The sequence below is a fragment of the Phalaenopsis equestris genome, unplaced genomic scaffold, assembly GCF_001263595.1.
Source record: "Phalaenopsis equestris unplaced genomic scaffold, ASM126359v1 Scaffold000134, whole genome shotgun sequence".
Taxonomy (NCBI): Eukaryota; Viridiplantae; Streptophyta; class Magnoliopsida; order Asparagales; family Orchidaceae; genus Phalaenopsis; species Phalaenopsis equestris.
In genome coordinates this window covers 1,380,902-1,404,156 of record NW_018164576.1, presented here as the reverse complement: position 1 = coordinate 1,404,156, position 23,255 = coordinate 1,380,902, and the positions used below count along the sequence as shown (strand labels likewise).

Genomic DNA, 23,255 nt, shown 5'->3' with positions numbered 1-23,255 from the left:
CATGTCTATTGTTCAAAGTGATAGTGATATAGATGAGGATGTTAATAGTAGAATTCAAGTTGGTTGGTTGAAGTGGAGGAATGCTTCAGGCCTTTTGTGTGATAGAAAAGTACCACTTAGACTGAAAGGAAAATTTTATAAGAGGGTGGTGAGACTAGTACTGCTCAATGGAGCTGAATGTTGGCCTTTTAAAGAGAAGCATGAAACTAAGTTAAGTGTTGTTGAGATGAGAATGATTAGGTGGATGAGTAGCTTTACACTTAGAGATAAAATACGAAATGATTATATTCATGATAGGTTTGGTGTAGCCCCAATGATGGACAAAACTAGAAAAAGTTGTCTTAGATGGTTTGGTCTTATTAAACATTGACCATCTGATGATCCGATTAGGAGAGCAGATGTTTTAGATTTGACTTATGTTAAGAAAGGCTGAGGTAGACTTGGGCTTATTTTATAAAAAATGATCTTAATATATTAGAACTAAATGAAAATATGATACTAAATAAGATGCAATGGAAAAAAAATGAATCATGTAGCCGACCCCTCGTGGTGGGATTAAGGCTTTGTTGTTGTTGTTGTTGTTGTTGAAGTACAAATAGAGAGTGAGATCAATCTCTTGAAAAACAACTTATACCTCGAATCGCTACGAATTTCCTGAGGCGTTTGAGAAAAAGATGGGTCTAGTGGTTTGACAAAGTTCATAGTCATTTTAACCAAAGTGTTTACCCCAGCGTGGAAATACTTGGTTCTCGTCTTTGTAGAGTGCTGGATCAAACAAACTGTGCCGGTAATGCCTTATTTTACAAATATGTCTCTGGTAGTTTCATGAATTTGACAAACAATGCTGGTAAGGTAATGATTGTCACTTGCTCAACTATCTCTATAATCTTCTCTTCATTTTGTGGCTCCATTTGCGTGAAAGAATAATGTTAAACTTATTTTAAAAAAACATGTTATTCTCAATGCAGGTAAATGCTAAACTTGCGCGCAATGAAAATAGTTTAACCACGGAAATCCACAAATGATTAAATGTCAAAAATAATAGACAGAAGCCATATTTTATAATAGAAATGTCAAATAATACAAAGTCACTCTGCTATAGGAGCAACAAGTAAAAAAAAATATGCATGTCATCTAACTAGTCCGACTCTCTAAAAAATAACAGAGGTAAGGAATCCTCCATTTAGGGAGCAGCATGAAGAAATCCTCTCGCTTGTTTAGATCCTTCAGATGTATTATGGGCAGTACTTTTTATATGTGAAGAAGTGATGGACCTAAAAATGTACTATTTTGTATGTTATATTTTATAATGATATTGCACTTTAAATGTATGTTTTCTTGTGTTTCTGGTTGTAGGTACATCAAATTGAAGAATTTGGAGTGATTGGAGCAAAAGGAATAAAAATGAACCAAAACAAAGCAAACTGGAGCAAATCGGGGCACACCGGAGTCATGCAGACCTAAACCGAACACTTAAGTGCTTATGCCCGGCGCTTAGGCGCCACCAGACAGAGAGGGGGTGCTTAAGCGCCCAAAAACGGCGCTTAGGCGCCAAAGACGGTTTTCAACATATCTTCTAGAATATACATCGGATTTGGACGATTTCTGAAGCGGTGCTTTGTGCATCTCTTGGGGAATTCGTTGGAAAGGATAAAATGGACTTTCTAGAAAGATTTGAGGCGTTTATAAGGAGTAATTAAGAGGCACTTGAGACACCTTTTGGGAAGAATCATTGATTCTGGACATTTTTTAAGAGACACTTAAACATCTCTTGGGAAATTATAAAAAAAGGCTTGAAAATGTTTTAAAATAACTCTTGGACTTTGAAACTAATTAGAAGAGGAGAAGAAGACTTGGAGAAGAGGAAGAAGGCTTGGGTGTGAGCCCCAAGTGGGGCGGCAAGATGAGAGAGAAAGAGATAGAGTGAGAGATTTCTTCTTTTCTTTTCACTTTGTTCTTGGAGAAGATTGTAAAGAGATTGTTTTTATTATACAAGAAGAGTTTGATTTACATCTGAGATAGGTATTTTCATTGTATTTTGATTTGAATTTAATAGTTTTTTTGTATGGTTTCAAAGTCTTGTTCAATGAAATGTTCTTGTTGTTTCTCCATTTGTTGTAAGTTGTTTCTTTACTCTTCCCTCTTATAATGAATTACTATGCATGTGTAGGATATAGAATTGAGTAGAGTGAAAATATGCTATGATGATTTTACTTTGTTCTTCATTTACATGTAAGCTTGATCAGCTTGCATGTTAAAATCTATTGTGAGAACATGTAAGATCTGGGATGGTATTGTCTCAATCAACTGTGGTAGAATCACATGAGATTGTATGGATGAGAATGTAGTCCATATAGTTGAGTGCAAATTAATAGAGAAATTATCTTTAATGGTTGTATAATTAGAGGACTTTGCAGTGACAGGCTAAAGCCCCTTAATTTGGTCTATTGTTTTAGGTTTTGATGTGAGATGTTAGCCTCTAGGTAGAGGAATAAGAGGGAACTATATAGTGAGAGCTAGTATCTTCTCTGCCTAGCCCGTCTTCAAAATTATTCAAACTTTAGATTAACCAATGTTCTTTATAGCATCTCTAGTAAGGGTAAGGAATATAATTGCTCCTTTTTTTTCACAATCTCTCTCACTACTTGTTTTACTTTTACACATGTCACTAATTTCATTGCATGAGGAAGAGTACTTTTAATATATTAAACCCCACTTTTTGATTTTCACTAAGTATTTTAGTTTAATAGTAGAAGTAGTATTGTAGTGATAATTGTAGTATATAATCAAAATTAAACTTTTATCGACCTTCCAAGTTAAGGTGTGTTATTCTAGGAACTCTGGAGGGGGAGCGTGTATTTTCCTTGCCTAGCCCGTCTTAAAAACTATTCAAGCTTTAGATTAACCAATGTTCTTTATAGCATCTGTAATAAGGGTAAAGAATATAATTGCTTTTATCTGTCACAATCACTCTCACTACTTGTTTTACTTTTACACATGTCACTAATTTCATTGTATGAGGAAGAGTGCTTTTAATATACCAAACCCCACTTTTTTATTTTCATTAAGTAATTTAGTTTAAGAGTAGAGGTAGTATTGTAGTGGTAATTATAGGATAAAATCAAAACCAAACTTTTATTGACCATCCAAGCTAGGCTGTGTTATTCTAAGTTAGAATTTCTCTTGAAAGTTATCGTGATTAACCTCGATCTCCGTGGGATCGATATTCAGGGCTTAATCCAAAAGCCATATATTACTTGATAACGATACGTATACTTGCGTAGAATCCCTACAAATATAATTGAAATCTTACTTTACTTGGGATCAAGTTTTTAGTGTCATTACCGGGGATTAAAATATTCAAGTAGTGGTGTCAACTTCATAAATCCTTACATATAAGAAACTATCGGGATCATTAAGTAATTAGAGGGGTATGTCATAAAAAATTTCTGGAATTGAGTGGAGTAGCTTGACAACATTTGTCATTATTCGACATGCATGGAGAGTAATACTGGTGCAGTTTTTCACCAGCAATGATCCAAGGCCGAGCATGAAACCGCGTCATCAAATCTGGGATAGGTTCAAGTTCTGGAGATGGTTTCCCTATTGGTAGTGATCCATTAACAGGAACCAATTTCTCTCATCTGTAACAAGAGGCAGAGAAGCGGATAGAAGAAGAAGAGGAAGAAGGAGAAGGATACAGTAAGAGAGAGAGCTTCAATGGACGCCGCTGCGGTGGCTCGTTTGGGGAGCACGAGATCAGGAAACTCTTCCATTTGGAAAGCCGATGAAATCTTTTCAAGATCGGCGCACGAAGAAGATGACGAGGAAGCCCTAAAATGGGCTGCTCTCGAGAAGCTCCCTACCTACAACAGGTTGAGGAAAGGCTTACTCACCATGGCGGAAGGAGGGGGGAAGGAGATTGATATAGAAAACCTAGGATTTCAAGAGAGGAAGGAGTTGTTGGAGAGGCTGGTGAGAGTTGCGGAGGAGGATAATGAGAAGTTTCTGATGAAGCTTAGAGACAGAATGGATAGGTATGCAATTAATTACTATTTGCTGAATCAATTGCTCAGATTGCTTCATTTCTTTTTGTAATTAGTTAATTATTAAATTTCTTTTGTTTGTGCTCATTTTTAGGGTTGGGATTGAGCTTCCAACCATTGAGGTGCGGTATGAGCATCTCAGTATTGAAGCGGAGGCATATGTGGGTGATAGAGGATTGCCTACACTTTTTAATTCTTTCATCAATATTTTTGAGGTAATCATTAATTTCTTTTAGTTTGCGAATGCTTAATTAAGAGATTAGAAGATGAAATTTTAAATTACAGGGACATGGATACTGACGTTGATTTTTTTTTCTATGTTGCTTGATCAAGAGCATTGCAAATCGCCTACATATATTGCCAAACAAGAAGAAGCCTCTAACCATCCTTCATGATGTCAGCGGAGTCATCAAGCCCCGACGGTATATCCAACATTAATTTCAATTTATTGCGTTTCTTTGAGATATCTTTCTGTTAGTGTTTTATTATTATTATCATTATTATTAAACGTAATTATGTTGATATTTGGTCAATGATTTTTTAATCGAGTTTCCAGAAGTTCTGTTGTCCGCAATAATTTTCTATGACTGATTAATTTCTTGATCATGCTATATTGAAGACGTAACTACTTTGCCCGCTGTAACAGAACCAAATTCAAGGAGAGAGGCGTGGCCAAATAAAAAAGAAAGACTTACAAACATACCACTCAATTTTTTTATATTTACATATACGACCACAAAGCCTCAATTTTAACATATACGCCCCTTTTTTTATGCGTGAAAATGTATATTTCACTTTTTAAAAATTTAAAGTAGTGGAATTTTTTATTGTGATATGAAATATTTTGGATGATCAAAATTTAGGTGATTTAATTAGAATATCGGAACTCCAATATCTTCCTAAAATTAGATAAATACAATCATTTCTCCATTCATGCATGAGTCATCAAACAAGAACATACATAATTAAAAACTTCAGTTACATGTATCTCAAGGATAAACTGTCAATCAAAACAATATTTTAATGAAAAATTTTGCATAAATATCATTCAATTCTCATGTATTTATACATGTAAGACCTAAACTTCAATTTTTACATAAGTACCATCTTACATATATGTACATCAGGAATGTGCTTACACGAATCTTGAGGAGAAATAGCTTGAGACAGAGAATATAAACTGTTCGCGCAAACGATCGGTCAATCTCATAGGACGACCGGGTGAGCACCACAACTTGTTCGGTATTGTATAGCCCGGTCCACTGACTAAATTGGGCGGATTCTGCGTCTATGATATATATATTGGTGTATTAATTGTTTCTTTATTTATTTTTTCCTTTTCCTGGAAAGAATTAGCTGTGCCTTCCCTGGCTTGGACCCCTGCCTCTTTAATTGAACCAGAAAAGTCGGTTGCCATTGCCTTATATGAATACAGGAAGAAATTAATTCACTATGAATACAGGAAGAAAATTAGTGTGAATATTTCCAGGATTCTCCTACATATATATATATAGACTCTTCACGGAAGGAATTAATTAAAGGCATTTATTGTTTCCTTAATGGGCTCCTCTCTTCCTGCTATTAAAACCGGATGTTTGGCTCTCCCTTGGAGGTATTCCTGTTGGCGTTGGCTTGCTCTCCATAAAGTTGGATGTTTATTTTATCATAAAATGATTAACATAAAATGACTTATTTTCACATTCAGTCTTGTGGAGACTGATGATCATTGTAAATCACCGAATGATGTAGGGTTCGTCGAACAAGTTATCGCCGACCGAATGAATTCCAAACAAACAAATTGGACAATTAGAGATGTAAAGCAGTGTTCAAGGCAGTTATAGAAGTTTAGCGGCACTATCCTCAGTTATGGTGATATATTAGTTACAAATGTATGAATGTATTATAATAATATTTCATTTTTTAATATGGGAAAACCTGAAAACTTACAACTCGTACATACCTATAAGTAGGAAGAATACCTATAAGTAGTAGGAAGGATAAATAATATAAGAGAAATTTACATACATACCACCCAAATCCCATTCTTATCTATTTACATATCTTACTCCTAAACTTTAGTTTCGAAGATTTATATACATTCAACTCAATTATATGTATTTACATAACGAACACTTAAATTTAAATCTTTACACTTCACCATCTCTTGTATGAAAAAGTTATAGCCCCCGCCTAAGAAAATAAATATTAATAAACATAATAATAAATAGTAAATTACACCCCATGTCTCCAAATTTATTTCTTTCACTGTGCCCCTGCGCCGTTCCCTCTGCGCCCACCTCGCAGCCGCCTGTGCTCGCGTGGATCCATAATCGATCCCAGCTGAGTAAACAATAACAATGATCAAAGCTCCTCCTTTCCTCTCAAACTCTTCTCCGGCGACACAAACGCCGTTATCTCGCCTCATACCTTCACTTCCCGACGACCTAGCCATCCTCTGCATTGCTCGAGTCCCGCGATCGCATCATCCCTTCCTCGCAGCTGTATCACGTGCCTGGCGCTTCTTACTTCGCTCCCCTCTTCTTTTCTCCGTCCGCCTCGAAGTCGGTGCCTCCCAGCACTTCCTCTTCATCAATTTCCACCCCCCCGATGGCCAATCTCATCTCGCTGGTATCTCCACGATAGTCTCCGCCGGAATCATTCCCCTCCTCTCATCCCCCTACCCGCTTCGCCCCTTACCCCTACCTGCGGATGCACCGCTGTCGGTCTTGGTCACTCACTCTTCCTACTCGGGGGCTCCTTCCCCTGGCTTGGACCCCTGCCTCTTTAATTGAACCAGACAAGTCAGTTGCCATTGCCTTATATGAATACAGGAAGAAAATTAGTGTGAATATTTCCAGGATTCTCCTACATATATATATATAGACTCTTCACGGAAGGAATTAATTAAAGGCATTTATTTTTTCCTTTACGGGCTCCTCTCTTCCTGCTATTAAAACCGGCTGTTTGGCTCTCCCTTGAAGATATTCCGGTTGGCGTTGGCTTGCTCTCCATAGAGTTGGGTGTTTATTTTAACATAAAATGATTAACATAAAATGATTTATTTTCACATTCAGTCTCCACAAATTGGGGGACTGATGATCATTGTAGACGACCGAATGATGTAGGGTTCGTCGAACGAGTTATGGGCGACCGAATGAATTCCAAACAAACAAATTGGACAATTACAGATGTAAAGCAGTGTTCAAGGCAGTTATAGAAATTTAGCGGCACTATCCTCAGTTATGGGATCTTAATAAATGATATATTAGTTACAAATGTATGAATGTATTATAATAATATTTCATTTTTTAATATGGGAAAACCTGGAAACCTACAACTCATACATACCTATAAGTAGTAGGAAGGATAAATAATATAAGAGAAATTTACATACATACCACCCAAATCCCATTCTTATCTATTTACATATCTTACTCCTAAACTTTAGTTTCGAAGATTTATATACATTCAACTCAATTATATGTATTTACATAACTAACACTTAAATTTAAATTTTTAGCCCCCGCCTAAAAAAAAAAAAATTAATAAACATAATAATAAAGAGTAAATTACACCGCTGTCGGCCTTGGTCACTCACTCTTCCTACCAAGGGGGCTCCAACCAAGGCATTCCTTCTTCTCCCGTTCTCCAAATATACGATGCACGATTTAATTGCTGGCGCCTCGGCCCCCCTATGTTTGCTTCCCGCGAGTTTGCCGCTGCCGGTGTGGTTTCTGGCCGGATCTACGTCTTAGGGGGCTGTCTGCCCATCAATGAATATTGGGCCGAGGAATTCAACCCGGAGAAGGAGCAATGGCGGCGAATCTCAAGCCCGCCAGAGATTCGAGAGAAGCCGAATGAAGCGGATGCACGGGAATGCAGTTATTGGGGGAAAGCTGCTTGCGAAGGCGGATCAGGGCGACGTGGCATTCGATCCCGCTGTGGCTGCGACAGAGGTAGCATTAACTCAGGAGAAGGCATGGAGTAATTTGCCTGCAACGCTGGATTTGGGTGGGAGGGGTAGGACGGCTGCTGTGGGGGAAGTTATGTACTGGTATAACTACTGGGGGAGTATCAAAGGGTATGATTTCACCAAGAATGAATGCAAGAGAGTGGAGGGACTGGATAAGGAGCTACCAGATTTTATAGATGCGGCAGGACTGGCCAATTTGGGTGACCTGCTGGGTTTGGTTTGGGAAGGCTGGATGAGGGAAGAGGGAATGGAGGTCTTTTGTGCAGGAGTCAAGGTTACGAAAACAAACGCCGGGGGTTTGCAGGGATCAGTTGAGTGGTGGGAAAAGTTTGTTTTGGAATTTGAAACGGGAACATTGATTCCTCATTGCATCTCGCTGGAGTTCTGAACCTGAAAAATGGTTGACTGTTGTGGGCCTTTTTTCCGAATGCTTTTATTTATTGCTTACTCCCTTTATTCATCTAGATTTGTACTTTTCATGCTCTGATCATTTGTTGCTTGGAATTGTACTTATCAATCCAATCACTTTTGTAATTTTCATTTTTTGATCTCTTGTTTCAGGGAATTTTGCAAGTGCGCTTTGCCTCGTAATGCATGCATGCTTTTGCTTGTGTGTTAGGGCATGTTAAGTAGAATTGAGTCATGTTAAGTTGCTTTTGTAAGGTTGTCATGTATATTTTATATGAGACTTATAGAAATATGTGAAATTTTTTTTGTATGATTTTGTATTTTTATAGTTGTAGACTCTTAACCTCTTTTCCCATGTATGGCTTTGTTGATCTTCATAGTTTACCGTAACATTTATAATATGAAAATGAGAAGTTTATAGATAGTAAAAAGGATCCAGATATGATTTTTATTGATTTTGAAAATGCTTGCGATAAGGTTCCAATAGATATCCGTTGGAGAGTTCTTGAGCATAAAGGGGTTGATATGATGTATATTCAAGTCATTAAAGATATGTATACTAGAGTTGTTACTTATATTTTAACCGGAGGAGGATTGACCAAATATTTTATTATTTCTGTTGGACTACATGAGGGATCAACTTTAAGCTCATATTTTTTTGCTTTAGTTATGAATGCTCTTTCTTGATATTTGTAGGAGGATGTACAGTGGTGTATGTAAATCTTATCAATTGTCATTTTTAACATTTCATGAAAAGTCCAATAATCGCATGTGCACACAACATATGATAGATTTGTGCTTGATTATAAAAGCATCTACATTCTACTACGGATGTAATGTTAACACAAAAAAACTCAGCATAATATATCAAAAACTTGAAACTCACACATATTTATACAGTTCAACCCTTTATATATTCCCACGTCACACTCATTTTTTTATCACAATATCATCATATGTGCAGAAAATGACGACTCATTCATTGGTAAATACTGCAATCTATATTTTAAATCTTGACAAATAATGCAACAATGTTGAAGTAAATTATGCTAACAAGTATTTAAATAAGAGCGGAGCATATTTTAATATAAGACCTATTCAGTACATGTCGCTCATTGAGCCATTTATAAGCTTCATCTTTAAAATTTATAATGCCTTTCATGTGCTGAAAAAAATGCTATGACTTCATCAATATTATGGCCACCCTAATATTTTTTTATTGTACACGGCACTAATATTTGGTGCAACCGTACTCCTAAGTGCTAGTTCTAACATCTTTAAATATTGTCTATGTGCTACTTAAAAGTAATAATTCATAGCAGCCGCCAACCACACCAATATGAACTTATGTATGGACACCTACAAAGATGAATAGGTTCTAGCAAATCAGGTCCGAGGAACCATTTATATGACTCATTACACAAATGTTGATGAAAATAAATCATTATTTACATCAATGGCATTGATACCAATGATGAGTGATGCATCTCTGTATCTTTTAAAGAAATTTGTCTCATTCATATTACGAACATGATGATATAATTTTTAGTTAAAAATGCATGACTCAATATTTTAAAACATGCTGTGGAAATGTACTAGCTTGTATTCTATAGAAAGTTCCATATAAGAAGCAATATATGACCTCCATGAACTGAAAGTACAATCGATACAAGTCCTCACAACCAAACATTATTGTAATATCTTTTTGTCATGCATGCTGTGTTTTGATATGAGAAATCATAATATTAGATATTGCCTTTGTGTCGAGCAATTTCCTTAGGCATTAAATCTAATTGTTGGATAACAATCAGAGCAATATAGTTATATATGAATTTAGATATGCAATTTGATTTCCAACTAGAAAAAAAAAATTATAGGAGGCATGCACATATGAGGATTACTTATGCTTAATCTTCTCCAAGCCCCACCTAGAGACTAGGGTGTGTTTGAGGCGTCTGCTATGCTTAATCTTCTCCAAGCCCCACCTAGAGACTAAGGGTGTGTTTGAGGCGTCTGTTGTTCTTTCAAGAAGCTGTTGTAAAGCTGTTTCCTAGAGAAACAACTTTTCAGGAGATGTCAGAAAGACTACTGATGAAGAAGTAGTTGTCTGTTTGGAAGATCTAAAGAGTGTTTTGCCCTTATAAATGTAATACATTAAAATAAGTACAATTTTTAAAACATTCAAAACTAAATAACTTAAATATATCATACTGCTAAAATAATTGATAGTCCAGTCCAAGATACGCCATTACATAAAAAAAAAAATTAACTATTTGAAGCAAACGACTACAATAATGAAGACAACATTAATCAACAAACCTAGAAGGATATTTGTCTTGAAATCCTAATGATCAAGTCTTCGGGACAATCTCTTCTCCATCCCTGCATCTCTCCTTGATTGATCACAGTCTTGAGGTATCTCGTCTGTGTCATCAACCCAATGTAAGTAGTCGCAGGCCTTAGGAGTCATGTTTCTAGGACAAGAATAAAATCTTCTATTGTAACTGCCTTCTCACCTGGACTGCTACTGAATACACATATTGCCACAATAATAAAGTGAAACTTTTGAAATACTTGATGATTTTGAACTCATATTTCATGTTATTATAATATGATATTGCTCTAATTAAAAAAAAAAATGATGATTTTGAACTCATATTTCATGTTATTATAATACGATATTGCTCTAATTAAAAAAAATAAGTTGATACAACATTTGGGGAATTCTAAAAAAAATTAAGAATTAAAGTTTATCGGTGCACATAGAAGAAGGTACAACACATGTTGTTATATATATATTTTAAAAAAAATACATCCATAGAAAAACCTAGAAATAAAATATGAATAATCAATTACAAGTAAATAGCAATTACAAGTAATTAGGTGATGCTAAATAAGTAAGGTCGTTACATTCACGAAAACACTAGTTATCTCCTCGATGTCATCTCCCTCAGAAGTATTGTACTTGATCACTCTACATTCCTCTTCTTGCACTGAAGGTCTAGCTTGATGTTAGTTTTCTCAAGCATGTTGGTAGGATCACATCTAAGATCCTGAAATTAATATTATATTGAGATGGATTTCTCCATATAAAATTATGGAGGACTGTCGTTGTAAAGACTATCTTCACCTTTTTTTTTTAAAGAATATATGGGCATATCTCGGAATATGACCCACTTCTTCTTTCATACACCAAATGCTTACTCGATAACACTACGTAATGATAAGTGTCTTTTGTTGAAGAGTTTATTTCTTTCTCTAATCACTTGACTCCTACGATCAAAGTCAGGGAGGCGATATCTCGTGTTGGGAAATGGTTTCAAAAAATCTCGTTGCTATGGATATCCTGAATCCATGAGGTAATACTTTCTTGAATAATAATAACATTACTGGATTAGTTCAAATGGAAATATAATACTGATGGATTAGTTAAATGCACCAACCCTGTGGAGGCATCGTAAATTTGTATTCGAGCCGCCATGTTGCAAATTTAAATATTATATTGTCATGTATACTCCATTCCCAATCAGTTATTGTGAATGTAAAATAAATGTTGAAATCACATATTGTTAATATATTCTATGCAACAGCTCCACATCTACTGTTATAAACTATATTTTCCTCATTATACATGTGTGTGTCAACATGGATTCCATCAATTGTTGAGTGACATGTGTGTGGAAGAGGAAAAAAAGACAAGTATCATTGTTAGCCGACTCAGCAAGGGCAATGATAGAGGCGAATTTCTTCAATGCTTCCTGAAATTGGATGAACTTAACATATTCATATGTAGAGATCGAAAAATTCTGACTCTGAGAGGCCTTATTAGTAGTGACTGTGTGAGATTGTTGTGATCTAGAACCCTTATGGATCTTTTTGAGCAACTTCTTACACTATTATCGTATGACTAGGTTCATAACAGTAGTAGCAAACTACCCTCAACCCTAGATTATTAGAAGTTAGAGTTCCACTTCAATAATTGACCTGTGACTGAGATTTAGTCATGTATGTTTTTCTGACTAGCAAGAAAATTAAGTTGTTGCACGTGTGAGGCTTGAGAACTCAAAATAGTGCACAAACACTTGAATGGAGGCTTCCCTCAGAGTAGTAACTCTAGTGTCAGATATGATCTGTGATTTGACATCTTCATACTAAGAATTGAGGGCAGCTAGAAAGTCTCTTTGGAGCTGATGAATACAAACATCGGTACTGAAGGGCAATAGTGCATTCAATTCTTCGTATACACACATTTAAAGTGCATGTGATGTGTTAAGTGGCTAATCATTTTGTTCAGCTAGATAAAACTCCTTTAACACATCAAAGATTCAAGAAATATTTTCTCCCAAAAAGCACAAACGTCAATCCTTCATCACATCTATAACATAGTCGCAATGAGTAATATAACCAAATTTATCAGGTTCGATATAGTTTTGTATTTGTATCAAAAGTTGAGCATCCACTCTTATCCACTCAGAATAATTTAACTCAGTCTCAACTAGAGCATTATCAATGTAGTGACTCTCTTAAGATATACTTCTTAAATTGAGTCTCACAATTTTATTCTAGTAAAAATAATTGATGTCATTTAAATTTTCATATGTAATCTTAGCCACTAATGAAACCAAATCTGTCACAAGTTGTTTTTGTTCACCTGCGATAATAGATGACATTTAGTGCCGAAGGACGAGCCGAAGGAGTGACCAAAGCACTAGGGGAAAAATAACTTGATGACCAACAATTAAATGATAGTTGAATAAAGAAAAAAAAGAAACTGGCGTAGCCAAAGAAGCCTAACTAAGCAGCCGAACACAACAACCAAAGAAATCGACCCAAGCAGATGAAGCAAACCGAGCGACCAAAACAAACCAAAGCTTTATCGATGCCCCAACCTCGTTGATGCAGATAGGACGGATGAAGCAGATGCATACGATGACAGATGGAGGGTACAAATGATGCAAGATGAAGACAAAGCAGATGCAGACAATGTGAATGAAGCCGAATTTGTTCTTGACACTTAGCAATATTGACAACATCTCTAGAGATCCAAACAACCCCAACGAAACAAACGACAAACAATTTCCAGATGGTAACGTTGAAGATGAACGACGCGGTCGGGAACGATTCAACTAGGCTCTAATATCATGTGAAGGGAAACATCACTCTTTCTCTTATTCTATTAATCGAAAAACATATGTTACATATTTTTATATACTCCCACGTTTATAGATTAGGAATATCTCTAATTTAAAAACAATGATGTAATTAGATCTCCTTTATGTTGTCCAATATCAAGCTTCCTAATATACACGCTTCCTAGTAAACAAGCTTTGGATTTATTGCTTTCCATAACAGAAATCATTTGGTTTGCTACAAATCCTTTTCCACTACTTCTTGATTTAATCCTAGCCATTCAGCTGTCCTGGTTTGATAACAACATCTTCCATTCCTTTACGCCTTATAACTAGTTTATATTAGAATAATACATGTCTCCTAATGTAGTGAGGATGCTTGAAGATTTTTCCTTCTAATAATTCCTATTCATTTGTAGCTCGTTATGCTGGTGTTCTGGAGTACTAACTTGTAGGAGAAGGTTGTAGCTGATGAAACAGATGAAGTCTTTACGGTATCAGAGCTTCTGCCTGGTCGTCCTTTTTTTCTCTAGTCTTATATTTTCTGTTTCCCATCTGTCTTCATGGATAATCCAGCTGTTTATACTATTAATTCAACAAACAATCTTCCATCGCATTTAACGGAACTTGCAATTACCTCACAACTAAAGTTCTTATGTCAAATATTAAAAAAACTTTCCACACCCAACTTACACCAGATAACTTTCCCACTTGGAGATCTCAGCTTCTCAAATATTTTGAGCTAATGGCTTCCAATTCTATTTGGATGGTTCAATGCACCTCCAGCTGCTACTATTCTCATATAAAGTACAACTATTGTTACAAATCCGAACTACACCCTTTGGATCCTAATAGATCAAAACTTGGCATCAGCTATTTATTCGACCATCTCAACATCCATTCTTCTATATTTTCTCAATATAGATTCATGCATGGAAATCTGGCTTACTCTGAATTTCGGTTACAATCTGCAATTTGTGCTCACCTCATCCAACTTAAGAACGAGTTTCATCACATTTCAATGGGAACAAAAAGTATGATTGAATCTCTCTAACCAAATTAAAGCCAAGGTAGACTTAATTGCAGCATCAGAAACACCCCTGCACCTAGAAGACATTATTTTATATACTCTCGGTGGCTTACGTCTAAGCTATCAATCATTCAAAACTGTAATTAGGACAAATCTCAACCCAATAAATCTTGATGATTTATAATTATTATTATGTAGTTGGTTGGTTGAAGTGGAGGAATGCTTCAGGCCTTTTGTGTGATAGAAAAGTACTGCTTAGACTGAAAAGAAAATTTTATAAGAGGGCGGTGAGACTTGCAATGCTCTATGGCGTTGAATGTTGGCATTTAAAAGAGAAGCATAATACTAGGTTAAGTGTTGCTAAGATGAGAATGATTAGGAGGCTGAGTGGCTTTACACTTAGAGACAAAATGCGAAATGATTATATCTGTGATAGGGTTGGTGTAGCTCCAGTGACGGACAAAATTTGAGAAAGCTATCTTTAGATGGTTTGGTTATATTAAACGTCGACCGTCTGATGATCCGATTAGGAAACTAGATATTTTAGATTCGACTTATGTTAAGAAAGACAGAGGTAGACTTGGAAGACTTGGGATTATTGTATAAAAAATGATCTTAACTTATTAGAACTAAATTAAAACATGGCACTGATGCAATGGACAAAATGGATTCATGTAGCAGACCCCACATATCGGTATTAAGGCTTTGTTGTTGTTGTTGTATTATGTAGTGAATAAATCAGTCAAGCAAACGAAGTAGCTCGGGCCACCCAATTCACAAACTTGCTGGATTTTTATCTTTCATTGGTTATGGATAGAGGCAGGAATCGAGGCCGGGACAAAATTATACTTCAGCTTGCAGTTGCGCCAACACCACAATCCACTACCATGAATATTATAATCGCCTTGTTGTCTCTCATCAATATTGAACAACCGCAAGTCTAGATCTTTCATCTGTCATTAATCAGCTCCGCCAAAGAATGCATCACCCAGCCTCCATTCATTTTGGGTAATTAAAGTGTGTCCTGCGCTACATCAAAGCCACCCTATCATACGGCCTGCCCGTGCACCATGGCCCTCCTTTTCTATATGCGTACTCAAACTCCAACTGGGCTGGTGACTGTTGATGGAAATTGTATGTTCCCTGAATCAGCTCTAATCTCTTGTATAGTCAATTAACTGTTCCTAACTCTTAAACAGAAGCTGAATATCGTGCCCTTGCAACTACCTGATTATTTTATTTTCGCCAGTTACTGTTCAAATTCGGAATCACTATAAATTCTCATCTCTACTATGACAATATTTCAGCTCTTTCTATCGCCAACAATTCCATTTTTCATGCTCAAACAAAGCACATTGAGTTTGATTTTCACTTTATTTGTGATTGTATCAATTCAAAGTATATTTTGTACATCATGTGAATACTCAAAATCAAATAGAATATAATTTAATCAAATCTCTTACCAAAAATTGCTCTCGAACACTGCAAAGCAAATTAACGATTTCAAAGATTTCTTAATTTGAGGGGCGTTGATAGCTACGGCACTTATGAAACCATTGGTCTGCTGCCAATGCAATTATGAAATCATTTAATCCTGGCCATCCAGCTGTCCTGGTTTGATTGCAACCTCTGCCATTCTGTTATATCTTATAGTAAGTTTATATTAGTTAGAACAACACAAGTATTCTAATGCGGTTAAGATGAACTAATGTTTTTCCTTCTAACAATTCCAATTCATCTGTAGCTTGTTCTGCTCATGTTCTAGAGTACTAACTTGCCGGAGAAGATGCTAGCTGATGAAACATGTACCCTCATCCCTGTTTTACTATTGTGTCTTCTATCTTATCAGTTGCCTTTATTGGGATTCCTTCTGGTCTTTAGTTTGTGTGGAAACATGGGTTGCTTTGTTACATATTCTTGTTTAGTTTTGGGTTCATTTAGCCTTTTGATGCTGCTCCTAGCTTTGGTAGACGATTTTGGAAGTGTTTTTTTGGTGCTCTTTATTTGGGTCTTTTTATTGTTGTAATGCATGACACTGCTTAGTTGTCTTTCTCAATCATTTGTGAAGGATTGCCAGTGTGTTATAAGGGTGTCAAATATTGGCCCTACACATCAATTCGACTCGAACCCAACTGAAAAAAATTTGGACTCGTGTTGACGAGTAATTTTCTGGTTTGATTCGGATCCAAAATCCCAACACATTTAATTTTTGGGTTTGGTTTGAGCTTTAGTTGACACACCAACCTAATTAACACTGATTTGACCCACCAATTTGAACATGACTCAAACCTGAATTTTACCCAAATAATTATTATGTTTATATTAAATGGTTATGCAGTGATAGGTTTGGGCTAGTCAGGTTAAAGTTGGCTTTGTTCGGGTTAGACTTTCAGCAGGTTGGGCTTAGGTCTAGCAGTTTCGGGCAGGTCAATTTTGCCTAGGCTTATGCACTCGATTTGACACCATTAATGTGCTAAATCTAGTTTGCACAGTATTTTTGTCCCTTTGAGTTCTTTAACCTCGGTTAATTGTAAAAATATCGCTCAAGAACGAGTTAGGTGCAGATTAGGTGCGGGTTGGTGGTATTGGGGTGGTATTCACCTCAATATCACCCTTATACCAACCATACCGCCAAAACTATAACATCTGTGCCAATTTACATGCTAATGAAAAGGAAAAAAGAAAAAAGGCTCGACGGTATGCTTTAGTTATAACAGTAACCATGTCTGCATTCGACCACACAGCAACAAAAGTGATGATATCTTAAACTAACCCACAGAACACTTATTTGAGCGGATTAAACTAAAGTGAACTCACTTCCAGCAGGATGACGAAGCTCCTCCTCATTCCACAATCTCAACAACCTTGAATTCCTTGTCAATGGATTCCTTTACAGCATCAAGCACAACCTGCGTCTTCCTACTAACCACCGGCCATTTCTTCTCAGGCGTAGCTCCCTTATCTCTGATTTCTCCAGCCAATCTAGAGAACTCCTCCACCATCCGAGCATCCTGCGGAAGCTCGGTCGGCACAACCTTCGTACTGGGTAACGCCGTCCATCCCCTCACAAGCTCCTTGAACCCAGATTCTGATACAGAGGTGAAAGGCGCAGAGTTCTCCTCAAAAGGAATCACGAAGTCGCTGAGAGATAAAGTTCCTTTGGATCCAACGATCATAACTTCAAATGTGAGGTGAGCGAGGAAGGAGCAGTGAAAGGTTGCAACAGTTCCGTCTTCCCAGTGCAGAGAAGCTCCGCATGAGAGAATTACTCCAGCTTCGTTCTTGACGGGGTTGGGAAATGCTGCGGCGGTTTTGGGTAAGTTGTAATTGGAAGCCCATAAAATGGCGCGGATGCAGTACCAGCCGATATCGCCGAGAGCTCCGAGTGCATCCAGGTCAGGCTTTGCACGTATGTTGTCATGGAAGAAATTGCCCTCCGCATAGACGCTTGCAATGCTGCTCACCTGCATAAATCTGATTATTAGATTGCGGAAAATCAGTCAGGCTTTGCACGTATGTTGTCATGGAAGAAATTACCCTCCGCATAGACGCTTGCAATGCAGCTCACCTGCATAAATCTGATTATTAGATTGTGGAAAGTCGAGAAAAACTGAGCGGTTTACAATGCATGCATGACTATTTCTAAATTTAATGTTCTTTTTAAGGCAATTATTGAAATTCAAATTGAGTAAAGTCATAGTTTGTGTTTTTCATTTTTAATGGTTTTTCATTCTCAATATAATTTGATCGTAATATGTATAAATTCATGAATTTGATGGTAAATTTTATTTCTTTTTATGTTTGTATTTTTTGGAGTCTTGTTTGTGATCGTAATATGTATAAATTCATGAATTTGATGGTAATTTTTTTTTCTTTTTATGATTGTGTTTTTTGGAATCTTGTTTATGTACTCACTAGTAGGGCTGTCAAAAAAAAACTCGTTGTTCCCGAATGATTCGTGTTTGGTTCGTCAATAAGCTCGTGTTCGATTTGTTCAATAAGTAAACGAAACGAACGCGAACATTTTTTTTCATTGGTTAGTTACACGAATCAAGCATGAACAGTGATGCCTTTGTTTGAGTTCGAATAGTTATTGTTCAAAATATAAAATAATTTAAAATAATTATATATAAAAAATATGATATTTTAAAAAATTAAACTTTATAAATTATAATATATAATAAATTTGCTGCCGGGGGGCCTCGTGGTCGCCGGCAGGCCGTTGTCAGTGATGAAGCGCCGTGCTTTCTCTTCGGATCTGCTTCCGACGGCGACGATGGTGGCGTTTGGAGAGAGGTTGATGGCGCGGGATAGCTTGCGAGCTATGTCTGCGCAGCCCATGATGCCAAATCGGATCGGCTGAGCCATTTCTGCTCACTCTGTGTTCTCAAAATCGTCAAAGAGAGCGAGATTTTGAAGGCTTTCTTTTTTTGGTTAGTGGTGGAGGTAGGAGGCGGCTACTCGCGAATTTGTTTTGCTCGAATTATTTATTTTTATTTATTTATTTTCCCTGCTTCAATTTTTAAAAATGAATATTGGGTTAAGGGGTGATAATTAGCATGAATTTTTAAAATCTTGATTTATTTAAAGATGAGTTTAATATATTAAAAGATTACACGCATGCAGCACAATTCCTATTTATTGTCATATATAAGACTTGAAAAGAAGTTTGATATTTATATTTATAACAATTTTCTAGTATGCTTATGCATGGCAAGGTATTTCACCTTGCATAACGTTTGCGAGCGGTTGCATTTGAGGAACTTCGGTACATAATCTTTAAAGTGTGTCATTGTGTGGGTGATAAATTGCTTCGTAGAATGCTCTGATCTCTGTGACATTGGTCATTACTTTGCACTGTATTTAGTTACTCCACAATAATGGTTATTGTTCGGTATAGTGCTTCATTATAACAAGCAAGGGGGGCTTCATAGAGATCGATGAAGGTCGGAGAGCTGTGATCGATAATGATCAGTGGTGGCATGAGTAGGAAGTGTTAGTTGGATATTCAATGGAGAACACTAGCTTTCAGTTTCTTCTCCAATTTTCCTTCTCAAGTTCAGATAATGGTCCCCTTTCATTAAAGGGTACTATTATATGTATAGAGTCTAGAAAATACCTCGAGGCAAATAAGGAAAGAATACAGAACACTTTGTCAGACGGTGTAAACAAATCCCCTCGATCAAATGATGTTTTGCATGCATTTAAGTGCCTTAACAGTGTCAGAATTGAGTGATATTGGGTTCGTTGGATTCGTCTCATTAAAACACTCGATTTGACTATAAGTTTGTCAATTTTGAAATTCATTTAACTCTCTAATTAGACAATGGAAGCTTTCAAGGGTGGTTTAGCAGTATGATCCGAGCTTAATTTGACTAAAATTTGACCAACTTTGGCATCATAATGTTCATCTCGTCAAGTCAATAATAATAATATATGAATATACTATATTAGTAATATACTAATATGTCAAATTAACTCGTCGTTCGCCAATAGCTCGTGTTCAGTTGGTGTTCGGCTTATTCGTCAAGAAACGAACACGAACAGTAACTTCGCGAATAAGTTCAAACACGAGCTTATTTCAAATAAATTAAATTTCAAATAAATCGAACATGAACCAAATTCTGTTTGTCCTTATTCAATTCGTTTACACCCCTATTTTGAATAGATAAATGTTGTGGAACGAAAGAAAACTTAATGATGCATCAATATATTCAAACATTAAAATTGTATAGCTTTAGTTAAAGACAAACTTCGCACCTACATAACTCCAGAAGAAATGGAATCCATAGCTGTAAAACTGGTTTAGTCAAGCTTTGCAACTATGAAAGTATAGAAATCATAAGCATGGATAGGCACAACTTCACTCTCAACTTACTATGTGTCTTTTCTATAAAATAAAAATTCCAAATCTTAAGCCTGAAATTTTTACTTCATATACATGCATGCATCCAAACCTGTATATATACTATTAGTTACACCACGTACTCAAATCAATTGATCCGACATCTGCTTGTCAGTTGTAAGTCTCATCTGATCTGGGGTTCAATTATCCTCGAGTGTAAGATGTAGTACTCGAATTATTGGAGCATGAGCGATGACCCGGCTGAGCCATTTCTGCTCACTCTGTGTTCTCAAAGAGCGAGATTTTTTTTTTCTAGTTGTGGAGGTATGAGACCGCTATGCTTTATTTGTAGGGTTCGCGATTCGCGAATCATTTATTTTAGTTGAATTATTTATTTATATTTATTTTATCTCCTTTGCTTCAATGTTTAAAAAAGGATATTGGGTTAAGGGTGGATAATTAGCATGAATTTTAAAAATTTTGATTTATTTAAAGATAAGTATAATATATTAAAAAATTACACGCATGCAGCACAATTCCTATTTATTTTCATATATAACACTTAAAAAGAAGTTTCATATTTATATTTATATCAATTTTCTGGCATGCTAATGCATGACAAGGTATTTCACGTTGCATAACTTTCGAGAGCGGTTGTACTTGAGGAACTTCGGTACATAATCTTTAAAGTGTGACATTGCGTGGATGACAAATTACTTCATATAATGCTCTGTTCTCTGTCACATTGGTCGTTACTTTGTACAATATTTAGTTACTCCATGATAATGGTCATTATTCAGTATGGTGTTTCGTTATAAGAAGCAAGAGGAGTTTGATAGATATTGATGAAGGACGGAGAGCGGTGATCGACAGTAATCAATGGTGGCATGAGTAGGAAGTGTTAGTTGGATCTTCAGTGGAGAACACTAACTTCAAGTTTCTTCTTCAATTTTTCTCCAAGTTCAGATAATTGTCCCTTTTCACTAAGGGGTATGATTATATCTATAGAGTCTAGAAAAAAATCTCGAGGCAAATAAGGAAAGAATACAGAACACTTCGTCGGACGTTGTAAACAGATCCCCTTGATCAAATGATGTTTTGCATACATTTGAGTGCGTTAACAATGTTATAATTGAGTGATCTTGGACTCATTGGATTTGTCTCATCAAAACACTCGATTTGAATATTAGTTTGTCAAATTTAAAATCCATTTGACCCTCTAATTGGATACTAGAAACTTTCAAAAGTGGTTTAACAGTATGATATGGGCTTAATTTGATTAAAATTCGACCAACTTTGGTGTCATAATGTTCATCTTGTCGAACCGTTCAATTTTATTGTAAGTTTGTTGAAATTGGAGTTATGGATGATTTTTAATTGAAATTCAGATATTCCTTGCTTAAAAAATTGCTTGAAGATGTATGTTACGTCTTGAGATTCCTGCGGCATCTTGAGATTTATGTCGAATGATGAAACTTTGTTGTTGGCATATCAAATAGATATGATCTTAAAAATTTGAAAAATAAAATTATGCCAATAGCAAGATAAATTTTATATGCATTTCTTTATAATTCAAAATTATTATTTTGAATAGATAAATGTTGTGGAACGAAAGAAAACTTAATGATGCATCAATATATTCAAACATTAAAAGTGTAAAGTTTTAGTTAAAGACAAACTTCGCACCTACATAACTCCAGAAGAAATGGAATCCGTAGCTGTAAAACTGGTTTAGTCAAGCTTTGCAATTATGAAAGGATAGAAATCATGAGGATGGAGAGGCACAACTTCACTCTCAACTTACTATGCGTCTTTTCTATAAAATAAAAATTCCAAACCTTAAGCCTGAAATTTTTACTTCATATACATGCATGCATCTAAACTTGTATATATATTATTAGTTACACCACGTATTCAAATCAATTGATCCAACATTTGCTTGTTAGTTGTAAGTCTCATTTGATTTGGGGTTCGATTCTCTTCGAGTGTAAGATGTAGTACTTGAATTATTGGAGCATGATTGATGACCGAGACTCATATCGAAGCCTCCAACCATTCATATATATATATATATATATAATTAGTTGTAGTTATTATAAACGTTACGGCTGGACCGTAGTGTTGAGCAAAGGACAATAAATAAATTAATCAATGACACGATTTAAAACATTATTATCACATATGGAAAGGTAGAGTTGTATTATGCTGAAGCATGCGTTGGAATTTTCCTAGGAGGGTGTCTATCAAGCTCTTATTATATTTATTTGCTTTAAATTGAAGAAAGATTTACATACATACCCCCCAGTACTTATATATTTACATATATAGCACATAAATTTTAATTTTTACATACATATATATAACTACCACATTGCCAATGCATGAAAAGAGGTATTTCACTTATTCAAAGTCATGATAGTAATATTTTTTCATCATGGGCTATGTGAAAATTGAAATTTAACATTCTTCGATGTAACCCAAATTTAATGGCAATACAAGAGAGGGGATGAGATTGGAAAGTTTGTCTTCTTCTTTGATTGATTGTTTGTTCTTGTCGCTAGTGTTTTCCTATTACTTAATTAAGTTATTACTAATTAAGCTTACTATTGGTCCATCTATATTTCTTTATTTGCTAATAAAGTGAATACAAATTTTAAAACAGTTGTAATTAAAAGTTAATCAAACTGAAAATTTCAGCTTTTGCAGTAATTTCTGTGATTTGCAGATGTATAAAGCGCTAATTAAGAGTTTTGGATCAGTATGTCTATTCTCTCTTTATGAAACTACGTACCATCAATTGGAGAGGGAAAAGGGTTTAGAAGAT

General features: G+C 35.8%; 2 protein-coding genes and 1 pseudogene across 2 annotated transcripts; 2 read left to right on the top strand and 1 right to left on the bottom strand.

The window, feature by feature from the left end:
• Positions 1-3,633: 3,633 nt before the first annotated feature.
• LOC110021409 (pleiotropic drug resistance protein 1-like) lies at positions 3,634-4,484 on the top strand. The gene is made up of 3 exons (XM_020719892.1): positions 3,634-4,037; positions 4,141-4,261; positions 4,380-4,484. Exons 1-3 carry the CDS (start codon positions 3,721-3,723, stop codon positions 4,482-4,484), a joined length of 543 nt encoding a protein of 180 aa, XP_020575551.1. The 5' UTR covers positions 3,634-3,720.
• Positions 4,485-6,297: 1,813 nt separating this feature from the next.
• LOC110021408 lies at positions 6,298-8,034 on the top strand (annotated as a pseudogene).
• A 9,225-nt stretch (positions 8,035-17,259) lies between these two features.
• LOC110021359 (uncharacterized oxidoreductase At4g09670-like) lies at positions 17,260-18,079 on the bottom strand. The gene has a single exon (XM_020719818.1). The coding sequence runs from the start codon at positions 18,054-18,056 to the stop codon at positions 17,430-17,432; it is 627 nt and encodes a 208-aa protein (XP_020575477.1). The 5' UTR covers positions 18,057-18,079; the 3' UTR covers positions 17,260-17,429.
• Between the last annotated feature and the right edge of the window lie 5,176 nt (positions 18,080-23,255).

Excerpts from the sequence above, each read along its gene's own strand:
- LOC110021409 (XM_020719892.1), top strand. The coding sequence starts at position 3,721 with ATGGACGCCGCTGCGGTGGCTCGTTTGGGGAGCACGAGATCAGGAAAC. Across the intron at positions 4,038-4,140 it reads CTTAGAGACAGAATGGATAG|GGTTGGGATTGAGCTTCCAA; the intron begins GTATGCAATTAA and ends GCTCATTTTTAG. Across the intron at positions 4,262-4,379 it reads CTTTCATCAATATTTTTGAG|AGCATTGCAAATCGCCTACA; the intron begins GTAATCATTAAT and ends TGCTTGATCAAG.
- LOC110021359 (XM_020719818.1), bottom strand. The coding sequence starts at position 18,056 with ATGCAGGTGAGCAGCATTGCAAGCGTCTATGCGGAGGGCAATTTCTTC.